Raw genomic sequence first — 27,798 nt, forward strand, 5'->3', positions numbered from 1 at the left:
TCCACTAACTCAATTCACTCACATTTTATTATAAAACCAATATAAAAAAATGGGTCTCACATTCCACTAACTTTTTCAACCAACTTTTCTTTACATTTCTTAAAACTCATGTCCGGTCAAAGTGTGACTCCTAATAAGGGACGGAGGGAGTACTATTCTTCAAAAACCAAATAAACAAACTACTCATATTTAAAGAAAACTATTGCTTCATCTAAATAAAAGAGTCACTAGGAATTTTAAACTAAAACAAATTTAATGAGATATGCATCAAATAAGAATTTATAGCTATTGAGTTTTCGTGCGTCAAATGATGGCTCGTTTTCTAGGTCAATTCATAATATCAAATAATCCTACTTAGAACAAATTATTGGTGTGGATTCTTGATATCCTACTTGTATATATATCCAAGATGATTTGCTCACAACTCATATCACATAAAAATTACTCACATTCACATTCACATTCAGTACTCATGGCCAATCCTCATTTCTTCTCCACTTTCATCAAATCTTCTTCCCTTTTATTGGTTCTTGTTTCATGTTTTTTAGATCAAAGCCATGCTCTTGACCTAAAAAATACTAAGATTCAAGACTCATTCCACACAATTCAAATCAGTTCCCTTTTTCCAGCCTCTGTCTGCACTCCTTCCAAAGGTAACAATCCCCAACAAAATTCAATTTGAGATATAGTAGTACTATTAGAATGAACTTGAATTTATCATTTGTGTCATTAGTATTAAGGATGATATTCATAGAAATTCTACAATGCGTCATCTATGTTCGAAAGAGCCAAAATTTTCAAATTTTATTATTAAAGGCCTTTGTGAGATTCGAACCCTAGTGCTACCAGAATGTACTAATCCAAACAAAGAGATACTACATCCATATTAAATTTTCATGATTGAAAATGATTCTTCATTTATATATTGATCAAGGGTCTTTATTAGAATTCTTTACTATTCAAATTAAAATATTTATTAATTAAAATATTCAAATTTAAGACTATTGTAAGCTGACTCCACTAGATCGTAGTTGGTGGAAATTTCATTTTTTTTAATACAATTAATTTTTGTTATGAGTACAGCTTACATATTTAAAGCAAGTATTCTTTCTTAAACAATGTTTTAGGCTTAACAATAATGGGATGTGATTAAATGAAAACTCTAAATATTGTACAAACTCAAAACTATGATCTGGATTCTGGACCATTGAAAAATGTCAACAGATCACATAAAAAAATCAACGGGAAAATGTTTACAGAATTTCAACGGTAGTCAATGATTGATGTTGTGTTCATGTTGTGTTGATACTGTGTTGACATTAAAATCTTGAAATTTTACAATGTGTTGATATTGTATTGAAACTGTGTTGAAGCTATGTTAGGAGTTTTGAGTTTGCACAATATATAAGTTTGCATTTTATTACTACCCTAACAATCATTAGTACATAACCTCTTGAATTTATCTCTTTTAAATCAACAGATGCTATCAAGAAGAGGCCATCCACGTTGGAAGTATTCCATCGGCACGGCCCGTGTTCTAAGCTCAGACAAGACGAAGTCAGCGCTAGGCCATCGCTAAAGGACATCCTCTTTCACGACCAGTCCCGTGTCGAGTCAATCCATGCTCGTCTCAATCCAACCCCAACCGCGGACAAAGTTGGGGACAAAAAGGTCAACCTCCCCACAAAGTCGGCAATCTCTCTAGGCAATGGAAACTATCTTGTTTCCGTGGGCCTAGGCACCCCCAAGAAAACTCTCTCCCTCGTCTTCGACACTGGGAGCGACCTAACATGGACCCAATGCCAGCCGTGCGCTGGATCCTGCTACAAACAACAGGACCCAATATTCGACCCTAAAACCTCAACATCCTACTCCAACATATCGTGCACGTCCACAACATGCTCCCAACTCTCCTCCGCCACGGGCCACAACCCCGGCTGTAGCGTAGGGACGTGCGTCTACGGCCTTCAGTACGGCGACAACTCAATCTCGGTAGGGTTGTTCAGCAACGACACCCTCACCATCGCCAACGACGTATTCCCAAACTTCAAATTCGGCTGCGGCCAAAGAAGCCAAGGGCTCTTCGGCCAAACCGCCGGGATAATCGGCCTCGGCCGGGACCCACTATCACTCATATCACAAACCGCGACAAAATACGGAAATTACTTCTCCTATTGCCTCCCGTCGAAGCTGAGCTCCACGGGCCACCTCACACTCGGGAAAGTCGGCGGTGGGCCCGCAACGAGCGCACAATTCACGCCGTTCGACTCCTCCCAATCGGACTCCTCGTTCTACTACATCACCATCGCCTCCATCGCCGTCGGCGGGAAGCAGGTCCCAATAGGGCAAGGTGTTTTCAAGAAGGCCGGCGGCACCATCATAGACTCCGGCACGGTGATCACGCGGCTGCCGGCGGCGGCTTACGGCGCGCTGAGCGGGGCGTTCAAGGAGGGGATGAAGAAGTACCCGGCGGCGGCGGCGCGCTCCATCTTCGACACATGCTTCGATTTCTCCAATTACATGAACGCGAACATCTCCATCCCCACCGTGTCGTTCGAATTCGGCGGCGGAGTGAAGATCAACCTCAGCCTGGCAGGGATACTGATCCCGGTAAGCTCCACGGAGGCGTGCCTTGCTTTCGCCGGAAACGGCGACGACACTGACATCGGAATCTTTGGAAATACGCAGCAGCTGACGTTCGAGGTGGTGTATGATGTTGCCGGAGGGAAGCTTGGATTCGGAGCTGCTGGATGTTGATTCAGATGTCTGTCTTTTTTACTTAAGAATCAAAGCATAATATGCTAATGCTGCAATAGTTTTATGCACTTGAGATCTATCGTTGATATGATTTCAGCAAATTTCAATTATGAATGGAAATTCACGAATTCTGTTTAATCATAAATTAGTCTTCGATGAAAAAAAACAGGGGTGGGAACAGAGGTAGATCATGTCAGTTTAACGCACCAAGCATAGTCAACAACTTATACTACTACTACTACTACTACTACTTTTGTTATCAAGAAAATTTGATATTTTTTATACGTAACAACACATTAAATTTGTGGTGCAAGATGTTCAATTACAAATTGTATTACATATTTCAATGTAGTTTCCAAACGTGTGAATATGATTGTGGTTGTACATTGCAGAAAAACGCATTGAATGTACCAATGTTTCGCACGTTTCGTCGTTCTTAACATGTTTCTGGTTTTTCAAAATTTGGTAGATAGCCTAAAGGCATTGGTAACAAGTGAGGGGAGGGTGTCGCGTCGCAGCACAAATTCCGGTGTTGTACGAGGCACCCCACATTGCTGGAGGGGGAGAGGAGTGTGGCACCGGGATGGGGTGCCGGTGGAGAGGGCCCTCCTCCTCCTCCCCCTCTCTCTATTAATAACAACACATTTCACTTTATATTTTTTACTATATGATTTTAATGAAACAATTTTGTTATTTATACTAGTATTATTTGGCTTCATAAATAACAATAACAATTAAAAAAATAAAATTAAATCATTGGAGTAAAGTATGAGGGAGATGTGAGGTTACAGGAGTTGAATTAACACCTATGGGAAGAGGTATGGGTTACCCATACTCTATGCAAGATGGTACAAATTGCACAACACTTTTTCTATGATTTGCACGTATCGTCCCTACAAGTTTTATCATTAGACTTGTGTTTGTGGTTTTCAAAACATCAATACATTGACCATATCAAATCATTAAGCAGATAGTATGTCGTAATATAAAATAAAAATATCTCGAGTACGCCAAACTTCATCGACTTGCATCCACAATTTCCATTTTCCATCGGATATGAGACTTGCGATTGATAATTCTATCTATCAGTAGGGTTAGAACTTAGGGATTCAAAAATAAAGAAACATTCAAGATTCAAGACCATAGGAATTCCAGTAGCAGCAGCAATCAACCACCCTTAAGATAACTCACAACTCCATCAAAAAGAAGATTCTACACTGTCTCTCAAGATTAACTCCCAACTTCTCAAAATTATTAGCTGATCAGTTTCGATGGCCACCACAGCCAATCACATAATGAGTGAAAACGAAATAATTGAGAGATGAATGACAATATGTACAAGGCTCCTGCAAAATTGAGTGGTGATTCATGATTCATGTACCTATCATTCAACAAAAAGGGGTACGGCATCAATCATGTCTGATCAACACCATGCCCTTCCAAGGAAGATGTTAAAGTACATTTTTGTACTGGTGATTTTCAGACATTAAAGTTGCCTTTACTTCTGAGAAAAAGAGGATTCCTGCTCACCCACTAGATTACAATATCAACACTGTGATAATGGACTGGACACCCCCATAAAGATTAAAGCAATCTGCTTTCTCAATCCACAGCCAAGCAGCAGCCACAACAGAACAAAAGTTCTCACACCTCAAGAAAATGATAATCCAAGAAACATATCTTTCCAGCCAACTCACACTAATATTATAGTACTATCAAATTTTGGCTCCCTCCTTCCTACCTTTTGGATGGATGGCTGAAGAAAATATAGCCCTATCCCTTTCTTCATTGTTCTGCAAACTAGCTTCCCTTCAAATATTACATGAGATGACATAAAAGTAATGTAAATTAACAGGATGACTGGGGCAATCAAGATCCAGTTTTTGTTCCAATACTTGATGGGGGCAATCCTAGGCATCTTGCTAGGAGTTAAAGAAAGCAATAGCTTATTAGGGATCCAAGATGAATCTAGAAGACAAAATTTCCATGGCATATTTTACTTATAAAGGTTTGAATACAACTGCCAATGTTATCCAGTACATTCTGCACTTGACAACATTAAATGCACAGACTTCAAGGCCAAATAAACCAAGATATAATCAATAGCAGAGCACTGTGCAGATTGAGCATTCCAAGCAAAGGGCAATAATTATTTATATCTATAACCGTTGTCGTTTATGAACTGTATTAGCCTCACATTGAAAACATTTTGTTAAATTAAATTTTAATCTGAGCAAGTGGATGAGCAATACACAGCAAAACTCAAAGTTTTGAATGAATTAAAAGGTTAAACCAACAGAAAACAGATCAAAATGGTGAAATCAATTCAACATTGCCACTAAAAGGTTATTATCTACACCCATCCAACCCCAAATTAAGGGATTCATCATACTTCTTTCATCATCATCACTGCCAAATATCATATCCTTTAATAAACTTACCAAAGGCTAAGGATTTAATCATTTAATCATCCTCATTTTCGCTTTCACCGCCACTACTCATCGGCAAAACCTTGCTTGTTGCGATTGCGCTCTCAACAAACGTGGCTGAGCTCATCTCCATTTGACAAATCCTCACGGCACCGAATAACCGCTCAGGCAGCTCTTCCTCCTTTTGCCCCTCCACCAAAAACCCCATATCGATTGTCACCGCCGTCACGCAGCCCAACGCCAGCTTCAAAATCGCGGAGGCGATGGCGGAGCTACCGATGTCGACATCGATTTCCAAATAATTAGGTCCGCGGTGGTAGTAGCAATTCAACGCCTTCCCTAACAAACACGCCGAGTAATTCCCCACCGTCGTCTTCACAATCCACGGACCTTTCACGATTTTATTCACAATCTTAAATCGACTGCTGCGGAAGGCGTCGGAGCCGTTGATGAACTGATACAGCAGCGAATTCGACGCAATCGGCTCGTCGACCTTGCTGGAAAAGTAGAAAACCGCCGAGTGATGCTCGCGCCCGGGGACCTGGAGATTGATCGCGATGACGAACGTCTTCGACGATTTCTCGCACCTCGAGGCGCGCAGCGCGTTCATCACGCGGTTGTCCGGCCGCGCCAGGACGTGATCGAGTTTGGCGCTGGATCTGAGCCAGTCGACGCCGGCCGGATTCATCAGCCACTCGCCGGCGGGGTTCTTGCCCTTCTTCGTCAGGTAATTCGGGCCGCGGACGGAGAATAGGTCCCCTGGCGGCGACGCCCAGCCGTTGGATCCGGTGTTGAGATCGACGTGCTTCAGCGATCCGGTGCTGATGGCCTCATCCCTCCAATCCTCCCCGGTGCCGGCGGCCGCGGTGGAGGGGGAGGTGCGGGGGTGATTATGGCTGTTTTGGTGCTTCTGCTTGTGCTTTGTAGAGCACATTGTTTTTCAATTTTCCGGCGAGGGTTTTTCTCTCTCTAGACGTCGGCGTTTAGAAGCTCCGCCGTGACAATATCACTACTGAAGGATTTTTGGGGGATTAAATTAGGAAATCGGTGAAATAAATGCCCTTCAAACAATGTCGAATTACAAGAATGCCATTTTTGTATGTGCCAGCCTTTTCCTTCTTTGTTTTGGACCTTTTGCTACTAGTTTTACTTACTCCATAATATATTTCAATTTGGTATACTAAATATTTTTGCAGCCGTTAATTAATATTGTTACACGTGCTACTAATTATTAAGCTAGTTGTATTTTGACTATTTAGGACATGGATATTATTAAAATATACACCTAAGCAGCAAGAATATAACTGTCACAACTAGATATTTTATGCAAATAGACGGCTAGGAGTAATATTTATGATAGCTTAATAAGATATTCATCCACTATTAAATTACCAAATATTTCATATTCACTTGATGTTATATTTCATTGCTACTGTAGTATTTGCTATTCAATATAGACCTCGTAGCCGCGTATTTAAAAGTCAAGAGAATTTTAGTGGCTATACATTTTTAATTAATTAGAATTCGAATTTAATGAATTATCCCGACGAGGGTATTTTCGAGAATTAACGAGATGGGGAATGGATGATGTGAACCTTTGACTTTGTAATATCACAGTCTCCTAGCTAAATAATGCCACGTTGCTCTCAATTTCAGTTACTTTATCACTTTGTCAGACCTAATTTGCAATATTAGTATTTTCTAATTTAAGACCTTCTGAATATATTTAGATTTTCTGTCACTCAAACTTTCGGTATAAAGATTATTTTGGAATTTGCAATAGATTATAATTATGAATATTGTATCTAATATTTGAATTAATTACCTTCAAGACTCAAGTACATAAACTTATGAATTATGATCTGTTTTCAGTACATAACTCTTAAACTTATATCCACTTCAGTATTTTTTTATTTATTTGAGCATAAATTTTAAATGACAATTTTGACTAATATCCCTTATTAATTTAAGTTGGTAGAAGCACAATTGAGTTGGGATTCATCTATTTGCAGCTGTCCAGAATCATAAATATTGGACGCGTATAATACGTATAACTTTACAAGCTCTAATGAGTCTGTCAATATTGCATGCTAGAAATATTTGGTTTAAAGATGACAAAAAGGGAAAGAAAATTAATAATATGATTATGTTGCTTTGGAAATAAAGGCGCAAGGAAGGAATCAATTAGATGTGTCTCAATCTTTGTACAACCATGCCATGTGAAATATAATTATAAATTATTCCCCCAATTAAATTGTAGGGTGGCATTAAAGTTGAGAACCCATTATTTTCCTACTGCAAAAATTAATAGTAAAGGATAAATATATTGATGTATGTGCCACGAATCGAATTCTCATGAATTTAATGTGGCACCTCTAATTTAAATTGTATCTACAATTTGGGTGATTTGAAAATCGTTTCTTTATTCATATTGGAAATGGCACTTTAGTCAGTTATGAGTTACCTACCCACTTTCGAAGAAGAAGGCAAGAAAAACTTGACACAAATTCGTGCACAATTATTTCATGAATAAGACAAATAAAAGTATGAATAATCATAGTTCAAAAGGCGCAATATTCTATAATCGGGAATATTACTATTTTTTTTAATTGAAGGAGAGAGAAAAACTATGAAATTTTAATTTGTTTGCAATAGTGAAAATTCGATTATATATGTAATATATTGTTAATGTTCTTCAATCAAATGATGTTGGTTTTGATATGAATGGCAACATCGTTTAACTCATCAGCAGTGACGTCCATGAAAAACATATCACCATGTGATACTTGTAAACAAATCCAAATTTTATGGATTTTCTAGCTGATTTCTAAAGCTGCGTGACTTGTCATAATTAGACAAAAATTATTAATTTTTCCGACAATTTGCCAAAGTATATAATCGGGTACCCGGCTCCCAAAAATATTACTCCACCAAAAAAATGAGAGAATTGATGAGAAAATAGATGAGACAATTTAGATGATAGAAGATGAGAATTGTGTAGTGTTATGGGAATTTTTTTGTGTTGAAGTTGGAGTATTTATAGATGAAAATGTGAATTTTGGGGAAAAAAATTAAAAAATAAATTAAAAATGTGTATAAAACGGTTATAATTTTTTGAGAAGTGGGAAAATATTTTTTTTATTTAAAACCATTTTTTAAAATTTATTTCACATTTAAAAAAAAATTCAAATTGCCAACGTCTATGCCGTTGGCCAATAAGAAGCTGACATGTAAGGGTGCTCAGCGGCATAGACGTGCTCTTATTTAAGAGCAGCGCCGTGCTGCTAACACGCATGGACGCTGCGCATTGGCAGACGGCGGGTGTCCTCGCCGCTGGCACGGACGGACGGATACCCGCTGCGAATGCTCTAAACAAATCCAAATTTTATGGATTTTCTAGCTAATTTCGAAAGCCGTGTGACTTGTCATAATTAGACAAAATTTCATTAATTTTTCCGACAATTTGCCAAAGTATATAATCGGGTACCCAGTTCCCAAAAATATTACTCCACCAAACACTAGTGTACAAGACTCATACATCAATTCGTAGAATGGTCGTCATTCATTAATATATCAATTCAATTGAAAACGATTTCAGTCATTCTAAATTATAGCCATAAATATTAAGTTTGGCAAAAAATTGGTGCCTAATAAAACTAGTGACGTGAAGAAAAGAAAGGAAGGAAAAAACAATTTTGAAGGCAAGATAAAGAGCATCCAATCCAGAATAACTAACACCCTTCAAATCTAAGGCATCCATATTAAGCAATCAAAACACATTGGTGAATTAATAGTCACATTAATTGTTGATAAATAATACACATAATTTTCTAGAATACGAGTAAAAAGTAAACAATTGAGACTATGTAAAGTTGTAGTTTTTACCTTGTATTGCAGAATCATAGAATCATAATTAACCCTTCAATGTCTCTTTCACAACCTCGAACAGTAGTTCTCGAGCCAAGCAGAAGCCGACTTCAGCACTCGTAGTTCACCACTCAGGAGATCTAGTGCTAGTTTCTGCCTCAGAGCACTCTTCTCCCGTAGAGTGGGAGGCGTTGGAGCCAGCGACTTGATGTGTTCATCGTGATCTTTTATCAAACGAGACATCTCGGAAAGCAACAGCTGATGGGCTGCAAGCTCTCTGTTCTTGTGCTTCAGTGGCTTCCGAGCCAGCCTTCCATCATTCTCTGCAGCTTCCTTCGCCAGGTCGTGTAATTCTTGCTGAGAATCGCAAGCCATGATACGAGCAAATGCACGGAGTGATTGGGGGATCCCCTTCCCCCACCTGCTGCCAAATCCTACTTTTTTGATTGTGAAAGAATTTTCGTAGTATGTGAACTCGTTGTCATCCTTGATCCTTGGCGTGCGATCTCTGCCAAGAATCTCCAACTTCTGCGTGTAGAGAGCATCGTGTTGGGGCACATTAAGCTCAACACGAACTTGATCATAACGGTTGCAAGAAACAGTAAAACCAAAATCCAGAAGGAGTGTAGCATTCGAAAACTTTCCATATCTTATCAGGACCTCATCCCCTGGAGCGAAATCGCGATCAGCTATCACCTCCGAATGTTGTCTGCCTTCATCACTCAAAACATACGAATCTGAAGTACCATCGTGATTCAAGAAATCTGCAAAGGGAATCATGGAAACACCCCTCGAGCTCACCCATGCTCGAGAAGTGACTAATCCATACGCGTACGTGAAATCCTGCAACGTGATATTCTGTAATCTCGCAGGAAAGTTAGCTGAGACCAACTTAACAGCCAAGAAGTCTTTCTCAATCTGCTTCTTCTGTTTGAGAGTTTCTTCATACAGAGCAGTCAGTCGAATCATCTCCAGTTCTTCATCACTCCAGAATACCGAGCTATGCATATCCTCGGGCAGAGGAAGCCGGCTGATATAAGGCGCCCACTCGGACTTCTTTCCCAAATGTTTCTCATAGAGAATGAGCAAAGCAACTTTAGCAACATCACCAACTTCATCTCCCAGCAAACAAGCTATTCCCGGAGGGAGATTATCCGGGGCAAGCTGCACGCTGTACGGAACCTTCAACAAGCAATCCCCACTTTGTATATCCTTAGCAGCACACAATGCCCTACCATAGGCCGATTTCCCAATCGAAAGCAACGAAGAAATTTCACATCCAGCCTTGTTCCCAAGCCATGGAAGAAAATCATTGCAATCCTCATCTACACATGACCCCTCACGCGAAGAAACTGAAGTAAAAGCATCAGTTGATTTGCATAAACACCGAAAGAGAGAGGGGAGTTTAGGTCTCTGAGACCGAGCCCACAAACTGTTTGTTGAAATGACTGAGTGAAGTAACATATCACGATGTAAGAACTTATAGTGAATCAAAGCAAATGCAATACTCAAATCGCAATCATTTCACATAAAATTCCTTTTTGTAACAACTTTGAACAATCAATTCATAGATGAGACTAACTAATCGAACAATACTCAGAAAATTAATCAGAAACGAGAAACGTAAATGACAAAAAACATTCAATTTTCACTTCCTTCGCCGATTCTCCTCTGTTGTCACTAGTGCTTCTTTTTCTTCGATGTCTTATCAGTAGCAAATTTGTAAAACCAGTAAACCTAAATCACCCAAAATAACAGTGATATGAAATTCACATCAACACAGCGACAAAATTAAAGATGGATGAGTTCAATTTGAGGAGTGTGGATACTGACAAATGCGATGACGTGGGCGACGATGAGAAGGACGACCATGAAAGGCAGGAGATCGACCGCTTCGACGATAGGTCAAGATTGGCCATTTTTGTCTTGAGTTGGCGCATTTCCTTGATTTTAAACTGATTTATGGGAATATTTAAACTGATTTATGGCAATGCAAAAGAGGAATGCTCTTTGCCACCTTGCCAAGGTTGTGTAGAATGTTTAAAAGAGTAATCACTTCTTTAAATAAATTAAGACTATAGTTTAACATAAGAATCCACCAAGATAGAATTTTGAAGTCTACATCTACCTTTAATAAAAAAAAAAAACTTTTATTTTTAGATAAATTTAATATCTATGAGACGGCTCACGTGGATGGGAAAGTAACCAATACACATGTAGTGACTAGCGAGTGCTATGCGCTCAGCCACTGAGGCCTGGAATGCGAGCATTTTCTACAATTAATATTTTTTAAAAATATTTTTTTAAATATTAAAGTCCAATTTATTTAAAAAACAAACGACTACTACTTTAATTTACAATAACCCATGCTTAAGTTGGACTCTGAATTGGTAAAAAAATATACTTTGTGAGAAATTATTGAGTAAATTCTACACATTTGGAAAGTTTTTATAAATTATTTTCTCTAACTCGATTGATAGTGTATTATTCATTGTGGTATGCACTCGAGCAAATTAATCATGCATATCTAGGGAAGTTATTATAAATTGTTTTCCCACCCACTGATTAGTATAAGTAACTGTGACGATTTAAATACAAAATGAAGGTCAAGTTTAATGGAACGGTGGTTTTGAAAGCTTAAGGTATACCTTAATTTAGAATACAAACCCTTTCACTTCCGCCCCATTTTTAAAAAATTAATATAGTTAAATGTAACTTTCACAATAAATCAAATATTTAATAAGTATCATTTAGCTTTAGAACATTTTAATAGCTTTATTTAGAACATTGCTTACTTACGTGCATATATTGTGCATATACCATGCATCTATTTTTGTTCAATAGATTCGCCAAAGAGGGAGCCTTGGTGGCCTCGTTGGATGGAGTTTCGTGGCTTGCTCATAAATTTGTGCTCGGAAGTTGAGGGTGATGATTATTGGGAGACACAAAAACAAGAGAAGAATCATCATTTTATTTTATTGAAAAACAATAGCAATCAAATTGATTTTACTTACATCATCCATATAGTGATATATATAACTGTTGGATAAGATCGCTGACTGCATGTACACATCCAATATATTAGCTAGCATAATGCAGATTAATTATCAATGAATTATTAGTATTTGTTATATGTTTAACTGTGTACATTTTAATTTTTCATCCATTTCAATTTGTTGCCTTAAGCTAAATTTTGATTTGTCTATCCCATGTATGCAATTAATTCAACGTTATAGTTATACAAATAAAAACTTTAATAATTAGTTGATAATTAATGTTACGACCGCACTTTTGCTAAGGATAACAAAGCCGGGAAACCGTGACTAGGGATGGAATTAAGAGGAGGGGAATAGAAAGGGGATAACAATGACTGAATATTCTTAGAAATAAAGGTGAGACAATTTCAATTTAACTTTTAATCACTAGAATTTTAATGGAAAGCTTACTTTTCAAAATTCAAAACCTTATTCATCAATAGATATTTATCAGAGTATGGAAACCTTGGTATGCAGCGGAATGAACACGGTCACATGTTTGGGGACATGCACCGCCGAGAGCCTCTACTTAATATAAAAAGAAAATCATAACTCTGCTCAGCATTCTCCACCGTCACTGCTCAACCTGCACATTTAGAAATATATGCTGGGCTGAGTATAAAAATACTCAGTGAACACGTTGCCGAAATATACATACATAAAATGAAAATATTGTCATGTCATCACAGTAACACTCGAGGGTTTTCTCTTAAAAGGCTCGAGCTTACTAAATTCTTTGTGAGCTAAAGTTCGACTGATCAGTCTAAGTTCTTTTGTACTTCTGCCATATCTGAACACCAAGTGCCGTGGAGATGGTGCTCTCCCACAGTCACCTACATCTTTCCCAGCGGGGGAGGTGGCCACCTCCCAACGACATCCACTATATCATATTTGTGCCGTGGAAGGTGGCCACCTTCCAACGGTCACCTGTGTACACTAATCCGAGCAGGGACACCACCCTCACTCGGATCCGAATTCGATTTTTACGTTCCAACCAAACAGATAGGCTTCATACACATAAAACAAATCATTTATGGCAAAACAACATCCTTTGTATAACTAAATATCATCTTAAAATATTTGACATTTTATCCACATAAGTATGTAGGATAGAAAAGTTCACCTCGTTCCTTTAATTTCCTTAACTTGAATTTCTCGCTCCTACCTTAACTTGCAGAGATAACTTTTTTGAAAACATCACAATATAAAATAAAATACTAATCAACTTCAAGAAATTCTTAAACTTTTTAATAGGAATGCATGCCTCCTAAGTAATCCCTTTCATTATTTCACTTATCTTTAAGGAGTTTCTAAAACTCATATTATTATATGCTTCTTCTTCCTCTATTTTCGGGCTTTGACTAAAGTGATATTCCATACACTACTACAAATTTACGCAAAACTATAACAACTCGGATCACAACTAATTAATTTAGTTTGCTTAACCAATTTATTCTTCAGTCCAAAGTCCCTTAAAAAAAATTAATTCTGTCCGGTCCAGTAGCTCTTCTTGCTCTTTGCTGAATGTTGGCCCAATAATTAATTACTCTAGCCTATTATATTTTCTAGGGTTGTCGAAACGGGTACCCGCGGGTACCCAAACCCGATTTTGCGGGTACCCATACCCGAAAACTTCAATATTATACTATCCAATCCCGACCCGTATAGTTAAACGGGTAATCCCATACCCGCATCGGGTATCCCAAACCCGCAGTTGCGGGTACCCAAACCCGTAGACATAATTTGAATTGTGTATTATATTATTCAATTGTATTATGCTTTTAGTCTTCGCTTATCATCAATGCTAGTCATCTAATACAATAATTTTATGTACATGTTTGAAATTCTAAAATGAATTTTGGGATTGTTGCTAGTTGCTACACTACAAATTTTAGATTTGTATTTTTTTTACTTTGTTGTATGTGCATAGTTTCCAATTATTAACTATGCACAAATATGGTGATTTCTCATCTCTTAAATATGCTATGACTACGTATGAAATATAATGCAAATTCAAATTTCAAATAAGCAAATATGATAGAAACATCAATCATATCTAAAATTGAATCACCAATCAAAAGTTTAATATAAAATAAAAAATAATTCACTTTCATCAAAAGTTTAAATATAAATAACTTCAAAGAAAAGTCTAAATATTTTAAATCTCTAATCTAAAGACACTAAACTAATAAAAGTTTCACTTTCACCAATCTTGCAATCCTTCATTTGGCAGCGGATAATAATTGGAAATAAAGTGTATCATTGGGAAGTATATATAGATTTGAAACTAACTAACTAAAACAAAATATTTGAAAATTATAATCCTAAAAATAACGGGTATTATCGGGTTTGACGGGTATACCCGCGCGGGTAGCGGGTATACCCATACCCGCAAAAATTTAAAACAAACTACCCGATCCCGCCCTGTTTCCCATTATCATCGGGTAGCGGGTGCCCGTTACCCGGCGGGTAGCGGGTCGGGTTGAGGGTTTCCCGATACCCGCTATCCATTTCGACACCCCTAATATTTTCCATACAACTTGCCCACAATCTTTGCACCAAATTAGATATTAACCCAACTCTAATTAAATTAGTTACCCAATTCTAGGATTAAATCAATCCATATACTCCCCCTTCCCACTTATCGTCTCTCTCTCCCTCTCAATTGTTCACTCTCTTCCCCAATTGCACAAAATTAGACCCCTCCCCCAAATCAGATTTTCAGTTGCCTCCCAACAGCAATCTGCTGCCATCGACCCGCCTCCCGCCGCCGACTCCAATGGTGTTTCCTCCTCCTCCTCGTGTCTCTCTCCCTCTCTTTCTTCCCCAATCCCTCTTCCTCTCTCGGCTGTTCACGCAACCGCCGCCGCTGCTGATGTGCGTGCAGTGGCGCGCCGTCGCACCTCTCCGTCTTTCGCCGTCGCCGTTACATCCCCGTCACAGTCGGGATTCAAGTAATAGCAATTCGACGCCCCTTTCTTCTTAAAGCTAAGTTATTTTACTCCCTCTTCACATTCTACATGGTTCCAAAGGCCTCGATTTGCGATTGTAATCAAGAATTATAGCTTATGTTAGTCTGTATGCTCAAAATTAATCTTGAGACTATTATTGGTTTAAGATAGTGCTTTATTTATGATATTCCAATTGATGAAAAGGAGTTACAAGAATTGTTGGCTGTATATTTATGAAGTACACTATTTTAGTATGAAATTTGTATGTTTAATATGTACCATATGATTCTGGTGTTAAGAAAATGTCACCTGCTTGCTGCTCTGTTGCTCACGATTGTCTGCGAAAGTGATTGCAGATTGTACATGTGGTTGAACTTTGGGATTAAATGTGTGGTAATTAAGCAGGAGGTGGAGGGGAGTATTCAAGCAGGAGGTGGAGTACAATCAAGCACGAGGTGGAGGATAACACGGAGGAAGGAGGTGGCTATCCAAAAAGAGATTTGGTGTTGGAGCTTTTGGGCTCCAAAGAAGAAATAATTTTAGAGATTTGGATTCTCAGAGAGTGGACTCTCAAAATGATGAAATATTCTTTTTAAAATTAGGTCCACAATAAATTCTTTTATTTCTATTATGCATTATTTCTTGAATTTAAATTCATTACATAAAATTTACAATTAGTACTTTAGTGGCACGCTAAATACTAAACATAAATTACGACTCCTCTCGATCGATTGCAAACATCTAATACTCCTTAATTTTTCGAAAAAAAGGAATGAAGATTAAACAAAAAAAATCGGATACACATTTGACGTCCTTTCAAGATCAACTAAAAATTTAGGAAAAAATCGGGGTGTTACAATTAATTTTGCATTATAGCTGATATATTAGATGTGTATATGCATGCCGCGATCTTATCCAGTAAATAGTGTAAATAGAGTACACGACTCATACAAAAACTAAAAAATGTGACACTTCTTTTTCTATTCTTATCTCTCCCAATAATTACTCAAATCTAAACATGCCTACAAACCCTACCGCCGGACCCACCGTTCATCGGCAATCTACACCGGTTAATTTGACGAGTGGTCTCCGCCACCTCTCCAATAAGTAGAGTCCTGTGTTGTCCCCCAAGCTAGGATTTGGCCTTGGTTTAGATGGATTTACCTTTATACTTACAAAAAAATATATATATGTGATCACGGTTGTGAGCGGCGTTGTATGGGCTGACTGACGGTATGTGACCGCTCATATGAAAGGGAATACTAGCGATCGCTCGCCTGAAATATGTGGTAAATGTTCCACACTCAACTATTAAGATGGTGTCAATGCCGATCTTCCTTAGAATGCGAGCATTCGAGCATTATCTACTTTAAAAAAAAAAAAAATACAATTTTTAGTTACAGACGTCTAAATAATTTATGAACAATTAAAAGACAATCTACTGATTCTTATTTTTTTTCATTAATACAATGTATCATCTTCATCAACTCAATTTATCTTCATTCATTTTTAGAATTTAATATTCTTCAAACCAGCTGAAGGTGAATTCCTCTCAACTTAATTATTACTTTCAAGTTGAAATATTGTTCTGATAGAGTAAATAAATTCGTTGATTCGTGAGGCTGAAATTACTGCGTGTTATCTAATTGATGATAAGCATCATCGTATTTTTTTTCTTCTCTTTTCCCCCAAATTGTTTGTCTGATACTGTTCTACTGCGCTTGACGAATTCATAATCATATTGTTTTAAACCGTCTATCAGTATATGAACAATTTCCGAAGCTCCTGAATTAGGGGAAACTTTTTGCACTGTGAGGAAATGGTGGTCTAACCTCATAAGCCTTGAATTTGTTAGGATTTTGCAATGTCGAGTGGCTTAGGGTTTGTGCACCAGTGCTCAAATCCGCTGATAGCGCTTCGATCGCCGAGACGCTCCACCCCCATCCCTGCAAGGGGGTTGATCGTGAGCAGGGGCATTGCTTGCCGCTTGAAGGCATTGAAGTCTGTTCCAAATTCAGACACGGTTGTGGCAGCTGATGAGAGTTATGGGCGTAAGGAAGTTATTAGTGTGAATCCCCGGCTGTATGACTACTTATTGGCTAATACTAGAGAGCCTAAGGTTGTCACTTTTAGTCTTTACATTATCTGGTCTTAATACTTTTGTATTGGTGTTGTGGTCAAATTTGTTCATTTTTCGTGTTTAAGATACTGCGTGAGCTCCGAGAGGAAACTGCTACTAGGCATGGCAGCCAGATGCAGGTACTCATGTGCTTAACTTAATTTACATCCCGCTGTTTCAATGGTAGTATTTTACTTCTGGCTTCTAAATTTCTGTGGTGGAACCGTTATCTAGTGCAGGTGTCTTATAGTTGGTTTTGTTTTGGCTACAGGTATCCCCTGATCAAGCACAGCTTCTTGCAATGCTTGTCCAGATTATGGGAGCAGAGAAGTGTATCGAAGTTGGTGTCTACACTGTATGCATCCTGGATTAGTTTCTTTTTTCCACACACACGTATATCAGTTTGTAGTTTGAAAACTCAAACAAGCATTGCTCCTACCTGCCATGATAACTCTTGTTTCTTTAACATGTTGAGTTGTAGTCTCTTGGTTTACGGTTAGCCTTCCTAGTCCATAATCCTATATTTGTTTGTTGAAAATGACCCAGTATGAGACTCCCAAGGAGTTTAATGAAGCTTGAGGAGGCTTGTTGTATTTTGACCCCAAACTCATGAAGTTGCCAATTGATAATCTGATTGATTATCTATGAGTAGATTGAATGTTGGACATGATCTAAACTTATATAGATAATTCAGGTATACTTTAATGCTCTAACAAAGAGAAGATGAATGCATCCCACCTTGTTAGGTGGGACACATATCACCCAATTAATCACCAAGTCCAAAACAATTGGCTTTGTGTTAGTTATCCTCCCATTAAAGCACGTCCTTAAAAGTCTTATTTTTTAAGTTTGTTATATTCTTTTGGCATATTCCTGCCTCAAATAGTTAGTGAATGGTAAAGAAGGTGTTTGTTCACTTAATTTTTAAACTTCACATATGTGTCAGGGTTACTCATCCCTTGCAGTTGCTTTGGTGCTACCAGAAGGAGGTCAGCTGGTGGCATGCGAGAGAGACGCAAAGTCTCTAGAAGTTGCACAGAGGTACTATGATCGTGCAGGCGTTTCAGAAAAGGTATGTTGGTGGATTGCTTTGTTTGATGTTTCTGGGCTGGTGTTGCTGGTGACGACACCTTTGCTACTGTTAGCATTGATATTACCTATAATGACCAAAGTAGCATGTTTATTAGAGGATCTGAGATTATTAACATATCTTATAAGTATATATGACAGTTAAACCCATTGATGGTAACTTGCCTCACAACCTGCTATTGCTCTATTGATCAAGCATATTTCCGTAACATTTATGAAAGAATTGACTTTACAGCAGTCTTGTGTGTGTTAGGACTATAAATAGTTACTTGACCTATGCTATAGAGATTTGTTCACACATTTTTGTGATTTAGGTGATTGTCAAACATGGGTTAGCAGCTGATACTCTGAAGTCCTTGGTTCAGAATGGTGAAGCTAGCAGGTTTGTTCTTGTCTAAATATCTAAAAACTGGTTGTTTAGTTTATGTGGAAATTCATTGAATGTCAGCAATTTTAATCATGTTTATGTGACTGACTCATATTTTAGTATTTGGGTCAATTTCTGAGTTCTCTTATAACCCATTCACCTTTATTTCTTCTCTAACTTACCCTTGAAAATATTTCGTGCACATTTCTATGTTTCTTTTTTTCGTTTTTCAGCTGCTATAATCTACGTCTATCATACGTTCGACTAACCATGGTTTTTAAACTCTGCAGCTATGATTTTGCTTTTGTTGATGCTGAGAAGAAAATGTACCAGGATTATTTTGAATTGCTACTGCAACTGGTTAGTAGCTTAACATCCCGAGCAGCATATCTAGTCTAGGCCATTCAAAAACCTTTTCTGACTACACATTATTTCATCATACAGGTGAGAGTCGGAGGTGTTATAGTGATGGACAATGTCCTCTGGCACGGAAGGGTCGCTGATCCACTGGTCAATTACACCCCAACTTTTCCCATACTTGCACACTTCCACTGACTTGGAAAATTTGTCTGAACCAAATGTGTTTTTGAATGAACAGATAAATGACTCGAAGACGATCAGTATCAGAAACTTCAATAGAAAATTGATGGAGGATGATCGTGTAAGCGTGAGCATGGTACGCCCTAGCACATTTCTCAATAACTAGACAAGTCTTTTCAACCTTCATTTGCAAATGCTGATTGTAGGTTCCCATTGGTGATGGAATGACCATTTGTCGGAAAAGATAGAGCTTAAATGCTACCACTGTTTTGCTTATCTACAAATGCATCCACCAGAGTTTTCAAGTTAACACACGCCAGGTTCAGTCATGGATACCTAATTACCTAAGACCAATGGCTCGACAGCTTCGTAGAAAGGTGAAGTATTGGAATGCACAAGGTGCGAAACCAACAAGCATGAGAAATAGCTGAGGATGTGATGAACAAGGAGAATCTCTTGTGCGAGGTTCAAGCTTTGTCCGACTAATTCCTAAGGGCAATCGAGCAAAGTGCATATGAACGGCGGACACAAAAAAATGTTGGTAGGAGGCGGGAGCTCAACTATTTTTGCACTAGTAATTTTTTAGACATTAGTTCGTGAAGGACTGAAGACAATTTTTATTAATTTCCATAAATTATTTTTTTTTAAAAAAAACAAAATAATTGGTAGCCCCAACTCCCCCCATACTGTGCCCCACATGGCTGTATGTAGTATTTGGGTTGATATCATAAATTCCACCAACTACTATGTGGAATTTATGTGTGAGTCTATATCCAGCTAATTGGTGCTAGACTTTGGTAAAATATGTAAATGCAATGTGTGGTACAGAAACAGTATAGTTGTTGAAATCCAGTTAAGAATTGAATATGGTCAAGAACAATAATGTGTTTGGACTCGGTCAATAATAACTACTCCCTCCGTCCCTAGAAATTGACCATATTTCATTTTTCGTCCGTCCCATATAAAATTGACCATATCCATTTATGATAATCTTTTTCTCCTTTTTTTTTTTTACTTTTTCATTTGTGGGCCTATCATCCACTATACAATTTCAATTATTTTTTCTCGTTCTCTCTTACTTTATCAAATTACGTATTAAAACCTGTGCCAACCCTAAAGGGCCAATGACGGAAGTATTATACATACACATTTATGACAATATCCATTCGATAATTATCAAGAATATTGCACATATTCTAAAGCGGACTTCATTTTATGGCTATTAATTAGTGTGATTTCGTTGAATGAATAAGTTCACATCTTCGACCGTCCGAATCAATCCTTAATGAATGTTTAAAACAATCAAATATAAATTTATTTAATCGAATAATATATCTATGATTCTATATACTGTACATTTCAATTCACGATAGAACATTGCATTATTTAGGATTGCCTTCTTATTCGGCTGTTTGGTTTTGTTTTGTCGCACTCAATTTTCCCACAGAATTGGGTTCTCTTGCTCACCACCAAATAAAAAATAAAATATATGTCCCATCAACCATCACCCTAAATAAGTGTATGTTATCCAATTCCAAATAGTAAAGAAAACAAAAATCAAATTCTAGGTATGAAATTGTTGAATTATTGGGTAATGATTTTTTGACCTTATATTGCATACTAGAAAATTATTGCACAGGTAGATTAATCAATCCTATTCCCGAGGTAACCTTTGTTTTTTGGTAGAAGTAAAACAATACTTTGATAATTTTATGAAACTACTAATTATTATTAGTACTTCTAGAGATTACCCATTCTTTGTCTATGCCTAATGAAATAATTGTTGTATAATTTTGGTGGAATGAAATAGTAGCACAAAACATTTAAAATTAGGAAACAAGATGTGCTTATCCATTCCCTTTCGACAAAGATATTTATTTGTATGACTCCCACCTTTTATGTTTTGCCATTATTATTGCTCTACCGTTGTGATTTTTATAGCTGTCTACTTAACATATATCCATTGGAGAGAGAGAGGAGAGATTGTTTAAGGATATATGAATATCAAAACACCTTGGATCTTGCTGCATGTAAGCCAAGTGTTGGGCTGCCTCAGTTTTGCAGGTACAGTTTATATATGTATGTGCAATGTGTGTTGACTGAGTCACAACTCAATTTTAGCATGACTAAACCACAACCCAAATCAGGCAAATGAAAACAAGCTGAGTCATGAAATGAATCTGTATGCACCTTTTCTTTCAAGGCCAAAAGATAAAAATCAAATCTTGAAGAGGCAAGGAGATAATGAAAAAGAGGGATTGATTTGATTACTTTTACTTATACAAGTAGTAGTTTATATTCTCTGATTGAACTACTCCAATAATTATATTATTACAATCCCCTACCCCATCTCTCTCTCCATTTTTCTTCATCTTGACATTTTTTCTCAGTTTTCTTTTCTAAAGTCTCTTTCTCCTCTACCTGCCCAATACTTCAGGTTCTCTCTCTCTCTCTAGCTTATGTTTTGGTTGTTTTCATGTATGATAAGAATATGCCCTTATGTGGTTTTCATGCATTTTCTTTATTGATATATGAAAGCTTCTTATAGGGAAGTTTCTTAAATCCTTTTTTGATCAAGACTGGATTTTTTGGGGATTAAAATGAAAAAAGATGGAAGTTTGTAATTTGGGTTTTCTTATGATTTGCACCCACAGGCATATATATGTAGAGTTGCTCGAATTTTATCATATTCTAGTGGATTGATGGGTTTTGGAGATGAAAAGGGTTGTTGGACGGTTGCTACTTTCTTTCATTTTTAAGGCTCTTATTATTCTGCACATGCATATTAGATCTATACTTGAATATGAAGTTTCATGTGTTTTATTGCTTCGCTTGCCGTGTTTCAGTGAATCAAGATGTAATTTTTAACCTTTTTTTGCAGGATAAATTGAAAAATATCCTTGACTGTATTTGAACCAATTTCAGATGCTGTGATGGTTTGATCTTGCCGTTTTTTAATTAATAATACATCTCCCCAATTTTAGCTCCTTAAGATTTCTTAGAGGAATTATAAGGAAGAAAATAGGTGAATTCCTTCTATTCATTAGGAAAGAGGGTCAAACGTATTGAAGCAAAAACAGAAAGTTTGAATTGGAAAGGAAATTGTAGAGTGATTGATCACATGGGTTATCTAAACTCAGTATTCTCACAGTCGACAAGCCAAGTCCACGTCGATAGTGCTCCAGTCAGTGGGGGTGGCCTTAGGTGATTTTCTCACCCTATCTATTTTGTATTCTTGTTCATGTTATGTTTCTTTGGACTGTTTTGGATTCATTGTGCTTGAATTGAATATTTCTTAAGTTTTGCATTATACGGATGAGGCCTTTATCAAGATAAATAACTATAAGATCAAACGGATGTTAACCCGTATTATCAGTTTCCCTACCTTTTGTCTATTTAATTCCCTACAACTTTTTTATGTCCACGAAAAATGGGTCAGTTTCCACATCCTGCATTGTTGTAGCGTGTGAAAATCTTTCCTTTTTAACAGTCGCAATGATTGGTTGGTTACTTTAAGTTTTTTGGAAGTTTTGTGTGTAGAACTTGAGCTTTGTCCCCTTTCAGATATTGTTTTCCATCATTGTAGAACTTCCAGCAAATCTTAACTTTTTATGCCACGTGTGTATGTCATTCATATTCGAGGAATCTGATTGCTTACGCATGATAATTGCAGTTCCTCATTGGCCTTGTTAATGTGCTTTAAGATTACCATTACATGCTTCAAAAAGCTTGACAACAAACTGATGGTTGTCTTATTTGGTAAAACACTAGTATTTTTTGTTGTTGTCCACGTGCAACATTGACAGCCAATGTCCGGAATAAAAGGAATGATATCACTTCCTGATCCGTCGTTATAGAATTTTTGGTAGAACGTAACTTTCTATTCTTTCATACTTGAGGGATCTGATTGCTTACGCCAGATAGTGGCAGTTCCTCACGGGCCTTATTAAATTACCTTACCATGTGTCAAATAGCTTCACCAACCGTTGGTTGTCTCATATGTTGATATTATTATTTTTCTAGAAAAAGGTCATATTTGACGGCCAACATCCATAAAAAGGTCTAGTTTTTTTCTGTTGCACGACACTTGGATAAATTTATGTACTAAAATGCTAGTAATCGATGACCAGGAAGATCATCTTTATCCTTCAACCAAAGTGTCACTTATATTATACTTGCTTCGCTTGTTTGAAATATATACCATCGAACGGATGTTTCTAGATCCATGTGTAGTGACGTAGAATGACATGTCTTTTCCTTAAGGTATAATGTCTCCAAATCCATATTCTGAATAAAAGGAACTTCATAGTACTGTTTCCTTAGCTAGCCATTGTTTCATTGAGCTCAAAATAATACTCCATCTAAATAATTCATTTGTTTTTCCTTGAATTATTTTCCACATAAAGGTTTGGTGTCCACCTTAATTGTTTATTGACTTATTGACGTGTCTGATAAGTGTATTATAGTGGCTCAGTTCAATCTAACATTGAGCGCATTAACTTGGTGCAGCCAGAACGGAAAGTTTAGCTATGGATATGCTAGTTCTCCAGGCAAAAGATCTTCAATGGAGGACTTTTACGAGACAAGAATTGATGGTGTTGATGGAGAGGTGGTTGGTCTCTTCGGAGTCTTTGATGGTATCTCTCTATTTTTACTTTTGAGCAAAATCAGCCCCTCTTCAAATGTTGTGAATATGGAAAAATATTATTCCTCGTTTAGCATCACGTTTTAGGAACTTCAGTTTTCTATGACTCTTTTATCAAGTCTACAAAAAGATGGCAAAAGTGGCTGGACAATTACAATCACGATTAGTTCAAAACAAGTACTACTATTATCTTGATATTCTGTAGAAAAAGTTATGATTTCTGATGATGATGAATATGTTTGGCATTTATTGCATCTGATGTTAACTTTAATATGTTTCACTCTAACCTGTATAGTATATTAACAATATTTCATCATTCTAATTAGCTTCCATTGGTTATTTGGTTAGGTCACGGTGGAGCTCGAGCTGCAGAATATGTCAAACAAAACCTTTTCAGCAACCTGATAAGGCATCCAAAATTTATATCTGATACTAAATCAGCTATATGTATGTCTCGTGATGCTATTGCTATTCTCTTCGAAATAAGTTATTCTTTTGTATATATATACTGTTTTCATACATACTGTTTTAAACTAACTTGTTCTTATTCCAGCCGATGCATACAATCATACAGATTCAGAATTCCTGAAATCTGAGAACAATCAGAACAGGGATGCTGGATCCACTGCTTCCACAGCTATCCTTGTTGGTGACCGCTTACTAGTGGCAAATGTTGGAGATTCAAGAGCTGTCATTTGCCGGGGTGGTGAGGGTAAGAGTCGGAATATTTTTCGTCGTTCTCTTTTTCTTTATGAAGCACTGTTTCGTGGAGGCGATAAGATGCATTTTGGAAATGTTGCAATTTTAAATCAATGGTTGTGTTTGTTCTTGCAGCCTTTGCTGTCTCTCGAGATCACAAACCTGACCAGACAGATGAGAGACAACGGATTGAAGATGCTGGTGGCTTTGTGATGTGGGCTGGTAAATGCCTTCACGCTCATCTCTTTAAACCTCGTTTTAGTATGCTATCTTCTGCAGGAATTTTCTCATCATCCAAGTGTCCTCTACAGGAACTTGGAGAGTCGGAGGAGTGCTTGCAGTATCTCGTGCATTTGGTGATAGACTGCTGAAGCAGTATGTGGTTGCTGACCCGGATATTCAGGTACACTCGCTAACTTGTTACAGACGGTGTTCCAAAAATTCAAATCTCCTTGATAGTAATGATACTTATAGATTTGTAGTTGCATATTAAAGTGATAAAGAGTTCATTACTTGAAAGGGCATATATATTTTGTCTTTTCGTTTGGCATATAACTCGTCTTTCTTGAATGTGTCCCAGGAGGAAAAAGTTGATGACACACTCGAGTTTCTCATCCTTGCTAGCGACGGGCTTTGGGACGTGGTAACAAATGAGGTCCGCCTTCTGGATATAGTTTCAAGTTTATGTGATTGTGATTGTCTGTTGGTCGTTCTCACCCACATTTAACTTTCAGGAAGCTGTTTCTATGACTAAGCCGATCCCAGATCCCGAAGACGCAGCAAAGAGGCTGCTGCAAGAAGCTAACCAGAGAGGGAGTGGTGATAACATCACCATTGTAGTTGTCCGGTTTCTGGCTGCCGAAGAGGAATCATCTCATGCCGCCCAATGAGACTGATTTCTTCTTCGTTCGAACATAAAAGGAAAAAGCAATAGGAAGCTTGTGCAGCAGCACTGAACTGTAAAATAGATAGAGACCCAACCAGTCTTTGCTAAAACGCACTACTTAAGAAGAAGACTCTATAAGAACCAAGAATGTCTGTAACTTGAGTTCTATATATCATTATATGAAATTTGGGATTATTTATTAGTGACTGTAGTGTGCAACTTGAGTTCCAAAGTACTGAACATTAATATGAAATGTGTTGTGATGCTCTATGTATGTATTTTTCCTTGAGATCTACAATGCATCTGGAGATTGAGTCTGAAGCAGGAAATAATATTGATTCAAAGCAAAATATCTCTCTCAAGGCCCTCATAGCATATTGACTTGGAGAAAAACTCAAATCCACTCGATATTTAATAGCAAAGCATAGGGATTTAGTTTATAAATTGCTATTTAGAACATGATCTATAGTATAGCACCGCCCCTCAACGCCAGGACAAGGTGAAGAACCGATCCACCCTCGATATTGTAGTCTTTGGCAGTCTTGTCATCTCCAAGCTGCTTGCCAGCATAAATGAGCCTACAATGTGAATGACTTGGTGAGATCATATAGCTTTCAAATACCAGACTTCAAAAAATGGGCAATTCAGTATATCTTGAGAAACAAATTCAAAAGTTATAATTAACAGGCGTGCCTTCAACTAACGTAGTCACAACAGATAGAGTTGCAGAACAATGACAATGGAAGAAAAATATATTGATTGGTATCATGAGGAGTATCAGCACATCAGTAGATAAATCATTCATTACAATACATATAAATAATGAACCGTTATTGTGCTATACTTATATTGCTTGGATATGGGAGCGAAAACGCTATACAATTCACTAATTCAAGCCATCTGATTAATTGCATGAAGGAAAATTAATGTGACAAGAATGCTCATGAAGAAAGACAAACAAACAATCTCAACCCACAGGAATTTTTGGAAAAATTATTAAAGACAAACCGAACAACAAAAAAAAGGTACTCCATGACAATGTGTTGGTGGAAACTGGTTTCATGTTATAAAAAACAAACCTTTGCTGCACCGGAGGAATTCCCTCTTTCTCCTCAACCCTTTCCTTGATTCTGTCGATAGTATCAGTTGGCTCAATATCAATTTCAATTTCTTTCCCAGTAAGGGTTTTAACCTTGATCATTGTACCTCCCCTAAGTCTCAAAACAAGGTGAAGCGTTGATTCCTTCTGGATATTGTAATCTGCCAAGGTCCTGCCATCTTCTAACTGTTTACCAGCAAATATTAGCCTCTGCTGGTCAGGAGGTATGCCTTCTTTATCCTGAAATCAGCAGCCACTCATATTCAATTATTCATTACAGACAGAAGGTTAACTATGTTCACCTAATATGATTGATCAATTAAAAATGCCCTGAAATTAGACGGTACACATGTAACTGAAGCAAAGTAACTTCTCCCAACAACAAAGGCTGCATTTATGCAAAAACAAGATAGTTGAACAATAACACGCTAGGATTGCCACGGATTCTGGTAACTGATCACAATCTAGTGCACTTTTTACAAAGAATGGCCCAAAAAGCGACCACTACTAACATTGAGTGATAGAATAGATAGATAAAACTACATAGGATTAAATATTTAAAGAATGAGATGGTCAAACAAGCTCAAACTTAATCAATTCATCAAAGTAAACGAGATTAGCTTGAATTATAACACCAACTCTTCACATAGATAAGTAAACTCCCCCTAATACCATTTCCAATACATAGTTAGTTATCAAAACACTAAAGTGATACCTATAGGAGAATACATTGATCAAAATGCCCAAATCTTGTCCTAATCATCACAGTTCACAACACAACCCTTCAATTGTCATCTCATCCTCCAAAAATCTACCTATGAGAATGACCAATACTACCCTAGCTAAACAGATACTCAAATTTCATAGCAAACACTTCCAGCGAAGCGATTCAAAAGGAAAAATTAATCACTCACCACCAGAAAACCCTAGCCCCGTCCACATCAATTAATAAAGTTCAGAAGTAACTAAAACAATCAGAAACTCAAAATCGATCATCCCTGCAGCAGAATCGGTACAAACAATAACAAACCAGACAATCAATAAAGCACGGCACAAATCCATTAAAAGAGAGAGCAGAGCAAATGAAGGACCTGAATCTTGGCCTTGACATTATCGATGGTGTCGCTGCTCTCAACCTCGAGCGTAATTGTCTTTCCGGTTAGGGTTTTGACGAATATCTGCATCCTTTATTACGCTCTTGAGGTGTGAGACCGCTGATTTCCTCTACCAATTTCAGGTTTTTCTTTTTCTCCCAACTTCGCCTTATTTATATATTCATATTTAATTTACTTGGATTTTTATTATGTGATATTAT

General features: G+C 37.4%; 6 protein-coding genes across 11 annotated transcripts; 3 read left to right on the forward strand and 3 right to left on the reverse strand.

The window, feature by feature from the left end:
- The first annotated feature begins 441 nt into the window (after window positions 1-441).
- LOC125215089 (aspartyl protease family protein At5g10770-like) lies at window positions 442-2,902 on the forward strand. The gene is made up of 2 exons (XM_048116399.2): window positions 442-653; window positions 1,481-2,902. The coding sequence occupies exons 1-2, from the start codon at window positions 473-475 to the stop codon at window positions 2,755-2,757; spliced, it is 1,458 nt and encodes a 485-aa protein (XP_047972356.1). The 5' UTR covers window positions 442-472; the 3' UTR covers window positions 2,758-2,902.
- Window positions 2,903-5,062: 2,160 nt separating this feature from the next.
- On the reverse strand, window positions 5,063-6,202 carry LOC125214847 (protein ENHANCED DISEASE RESISTANCE 2-like). The gene has a single exon (XM_048116032.2). It carries the CDS (start codon window positions 6,118-6,120, stop codon window positions 5,221-5,223), a length of 900 nt encoding a protein of 299 aa, XP_047971989.1. The 5' UTR covers window positions 6,121-6,202; the 3' UTR covers window positions 5,063-5,220.
- Window positions 6,203-8,922: 2,720 nt separating this feature from the next.
- On the reverse strand, window positions 8,923-15,671 carry LOC125211793 (fructose-bisphosphate aldolase-lysine N-methyltransferase, chloroplastic). 3 transcript variants are annotated; one of them, XM_089067261.1, is made up of 5 exons: window positions 15,349-15,671; window positions 12,554-12,674; window positions 11,853-12,112; window positions 10,887-10,996; window positions 8,923-10,790 (listed from the first exon to the last, which is right to left on the reverse strand). In XM_089067261.1, the coding sequence occupies exon 5, from the start codon at window positions 10,515-10,517 to the stop codon at window positions 9,120-9,122; it is 1,398 nt and encodes a 465-aa protein (XP_088923387.1). In that variant the 5' UTR covers window positions 10,518-10,790; window positions 10,887-10,996; window positions 11,853-12,112; window positions 12,554-12,674; window positions 15,349-15,671; the 3' UTR covers window positions 8,923-9,119. The 3 variants fall into 3 exon arrangements, with proteins under 3 accessions (XP_088923387.1, XP_047967684.1, XP_088923388.1); XM_048111727.2 differs by having other exon boundaries at window positions 10,887-11,008; XM_089067262.1 differs by having other exon boundaries at window positions 10,887-12,112; window positions 12,817-15,671.
- A 780-nt stretch (window positions 15,672-16,451) lies between these two features.
- On the forward strand, window positions 16,452-19,829 carry LOC125214184 (uncharacterized). Of its 3 annotated transcripts, none has more exons than XM_089067264.1 (10): window positions 16,452-16,580; window positions 16,895-17,158; window positions 17,245-17,298; window positions 17,430-17,513; window positions 18,105-18,230; window positions 18,562-18,629; window positions 18,905-18,974; window positions 19,059-19,124; window positions 19,213-19,275; window positions 19,361-19,829. In XM_089067264.1, the coding sequence occupies exons 2-10, from the start codon at window positions 16,904-16,906 to the stop codon at window positions 19,400-19,402; spliced, it is 828 nt and encodes a 275-aa protein (XP_088923390.1). In that variant the 5' UTR covers window positions 16,452-16,580; window positions 16,895-16,903; the 3' UTR covers window positions 19,403-19,829. The 3 variants fall into 3 exon arrangements, with proteins under 3 accessions (XP_088923390.1, XP_047971048.1, XP_088923391.1); XM_048115091.2 differs by having other exon boundaries at window positions 16,454-16,580; window positions 19,213-19,290; XM_089067265.1 differs by lacking the exon at window positions 17,430-17,513 and having other exon boundaries at window positions 16,454-16,580; window positions 19,213-19,290.
- Window positions 19,830-21,046: 1,217 nt separating this feature from the next.
- Window positions 21,047-25,586, forward strand: LOC125213018 (putative protein phosphatase 2C 59). 2 transcript variants are annotated; one of them, XM_048113357.2, is made up of 9 exons: window positions 21,047-21,591; window positions 22,036-22,358; window positions 23,664-23,791; window positions 24,148-24,246; window positions 24,353-24,511; window positions 24,634-24,720; window positions 24,810-24,901; window positions 25,079-25,153; window positions 25,233-25,586. In XM_048113357.2, exons 2-9 carry the CDS (start codon window positions 22,276-22,278, stop codon window positions 25,386-25,388), a joined length of 879 nt encoding a protein of 292 aa, XP_047969314.1. In that variant the 5' UTR covers window positions 21,047-21,591; window positions 22,036-22,275; the 3' UTR covers window positions 25,389-25,586. The 2 variants fall into 2 exon arrangements, with proteins under 2 accessions (XP_047969314.1, XP_088922453.1); XM_089066327.1 differs by having other exon boundaries at window positions 21,047-21,218.
- A 108-nt stretch (window positions 25,587-25,694) lies between these two features.
- Window positions 25,695-27,734, reverse strand: LOC125213020 (ubiquitin-NEDD8-like protein RUB2). The gene is made up of 3 exons (XM_048113360.1): window positions 27,575-27,734; window positions 26,464-26,723; window positions 25,695-25,962 (listed from the first exon to the last, which is right to left on the reverse strand). The coding sequence occupies exons 1-3, from the start codon at window positions 27,665-27,667 to the stop codon at window positions 25,848-25,850; spliced, it is 468 nt and encodes a 155-aa protein (XP_047969317.1). The 5' UTR covers window positions 27,668-27,734; the 3' UTR covers window positions 25,695-25,847.
- Window positions 27,735-27,798: the final 64 nt, after the last annotated feature.

The sequence above is a fragment of the Salvia hispanica genome, chromosome 3 (genome assembly GCF_029641045.1).
Source record: "Salvia hispanica isolate PSC_SH4W2 chromosome 3, Shi_PSC_v1, whole genome shotgun sequence".
Classification (NCBI taxonomy): Eukaryota; Viridiplantae; Streptophyta; class Magnoliopsida; order Lamiales; family Lamiaceae; genus Salvia; species Salvia hispanica.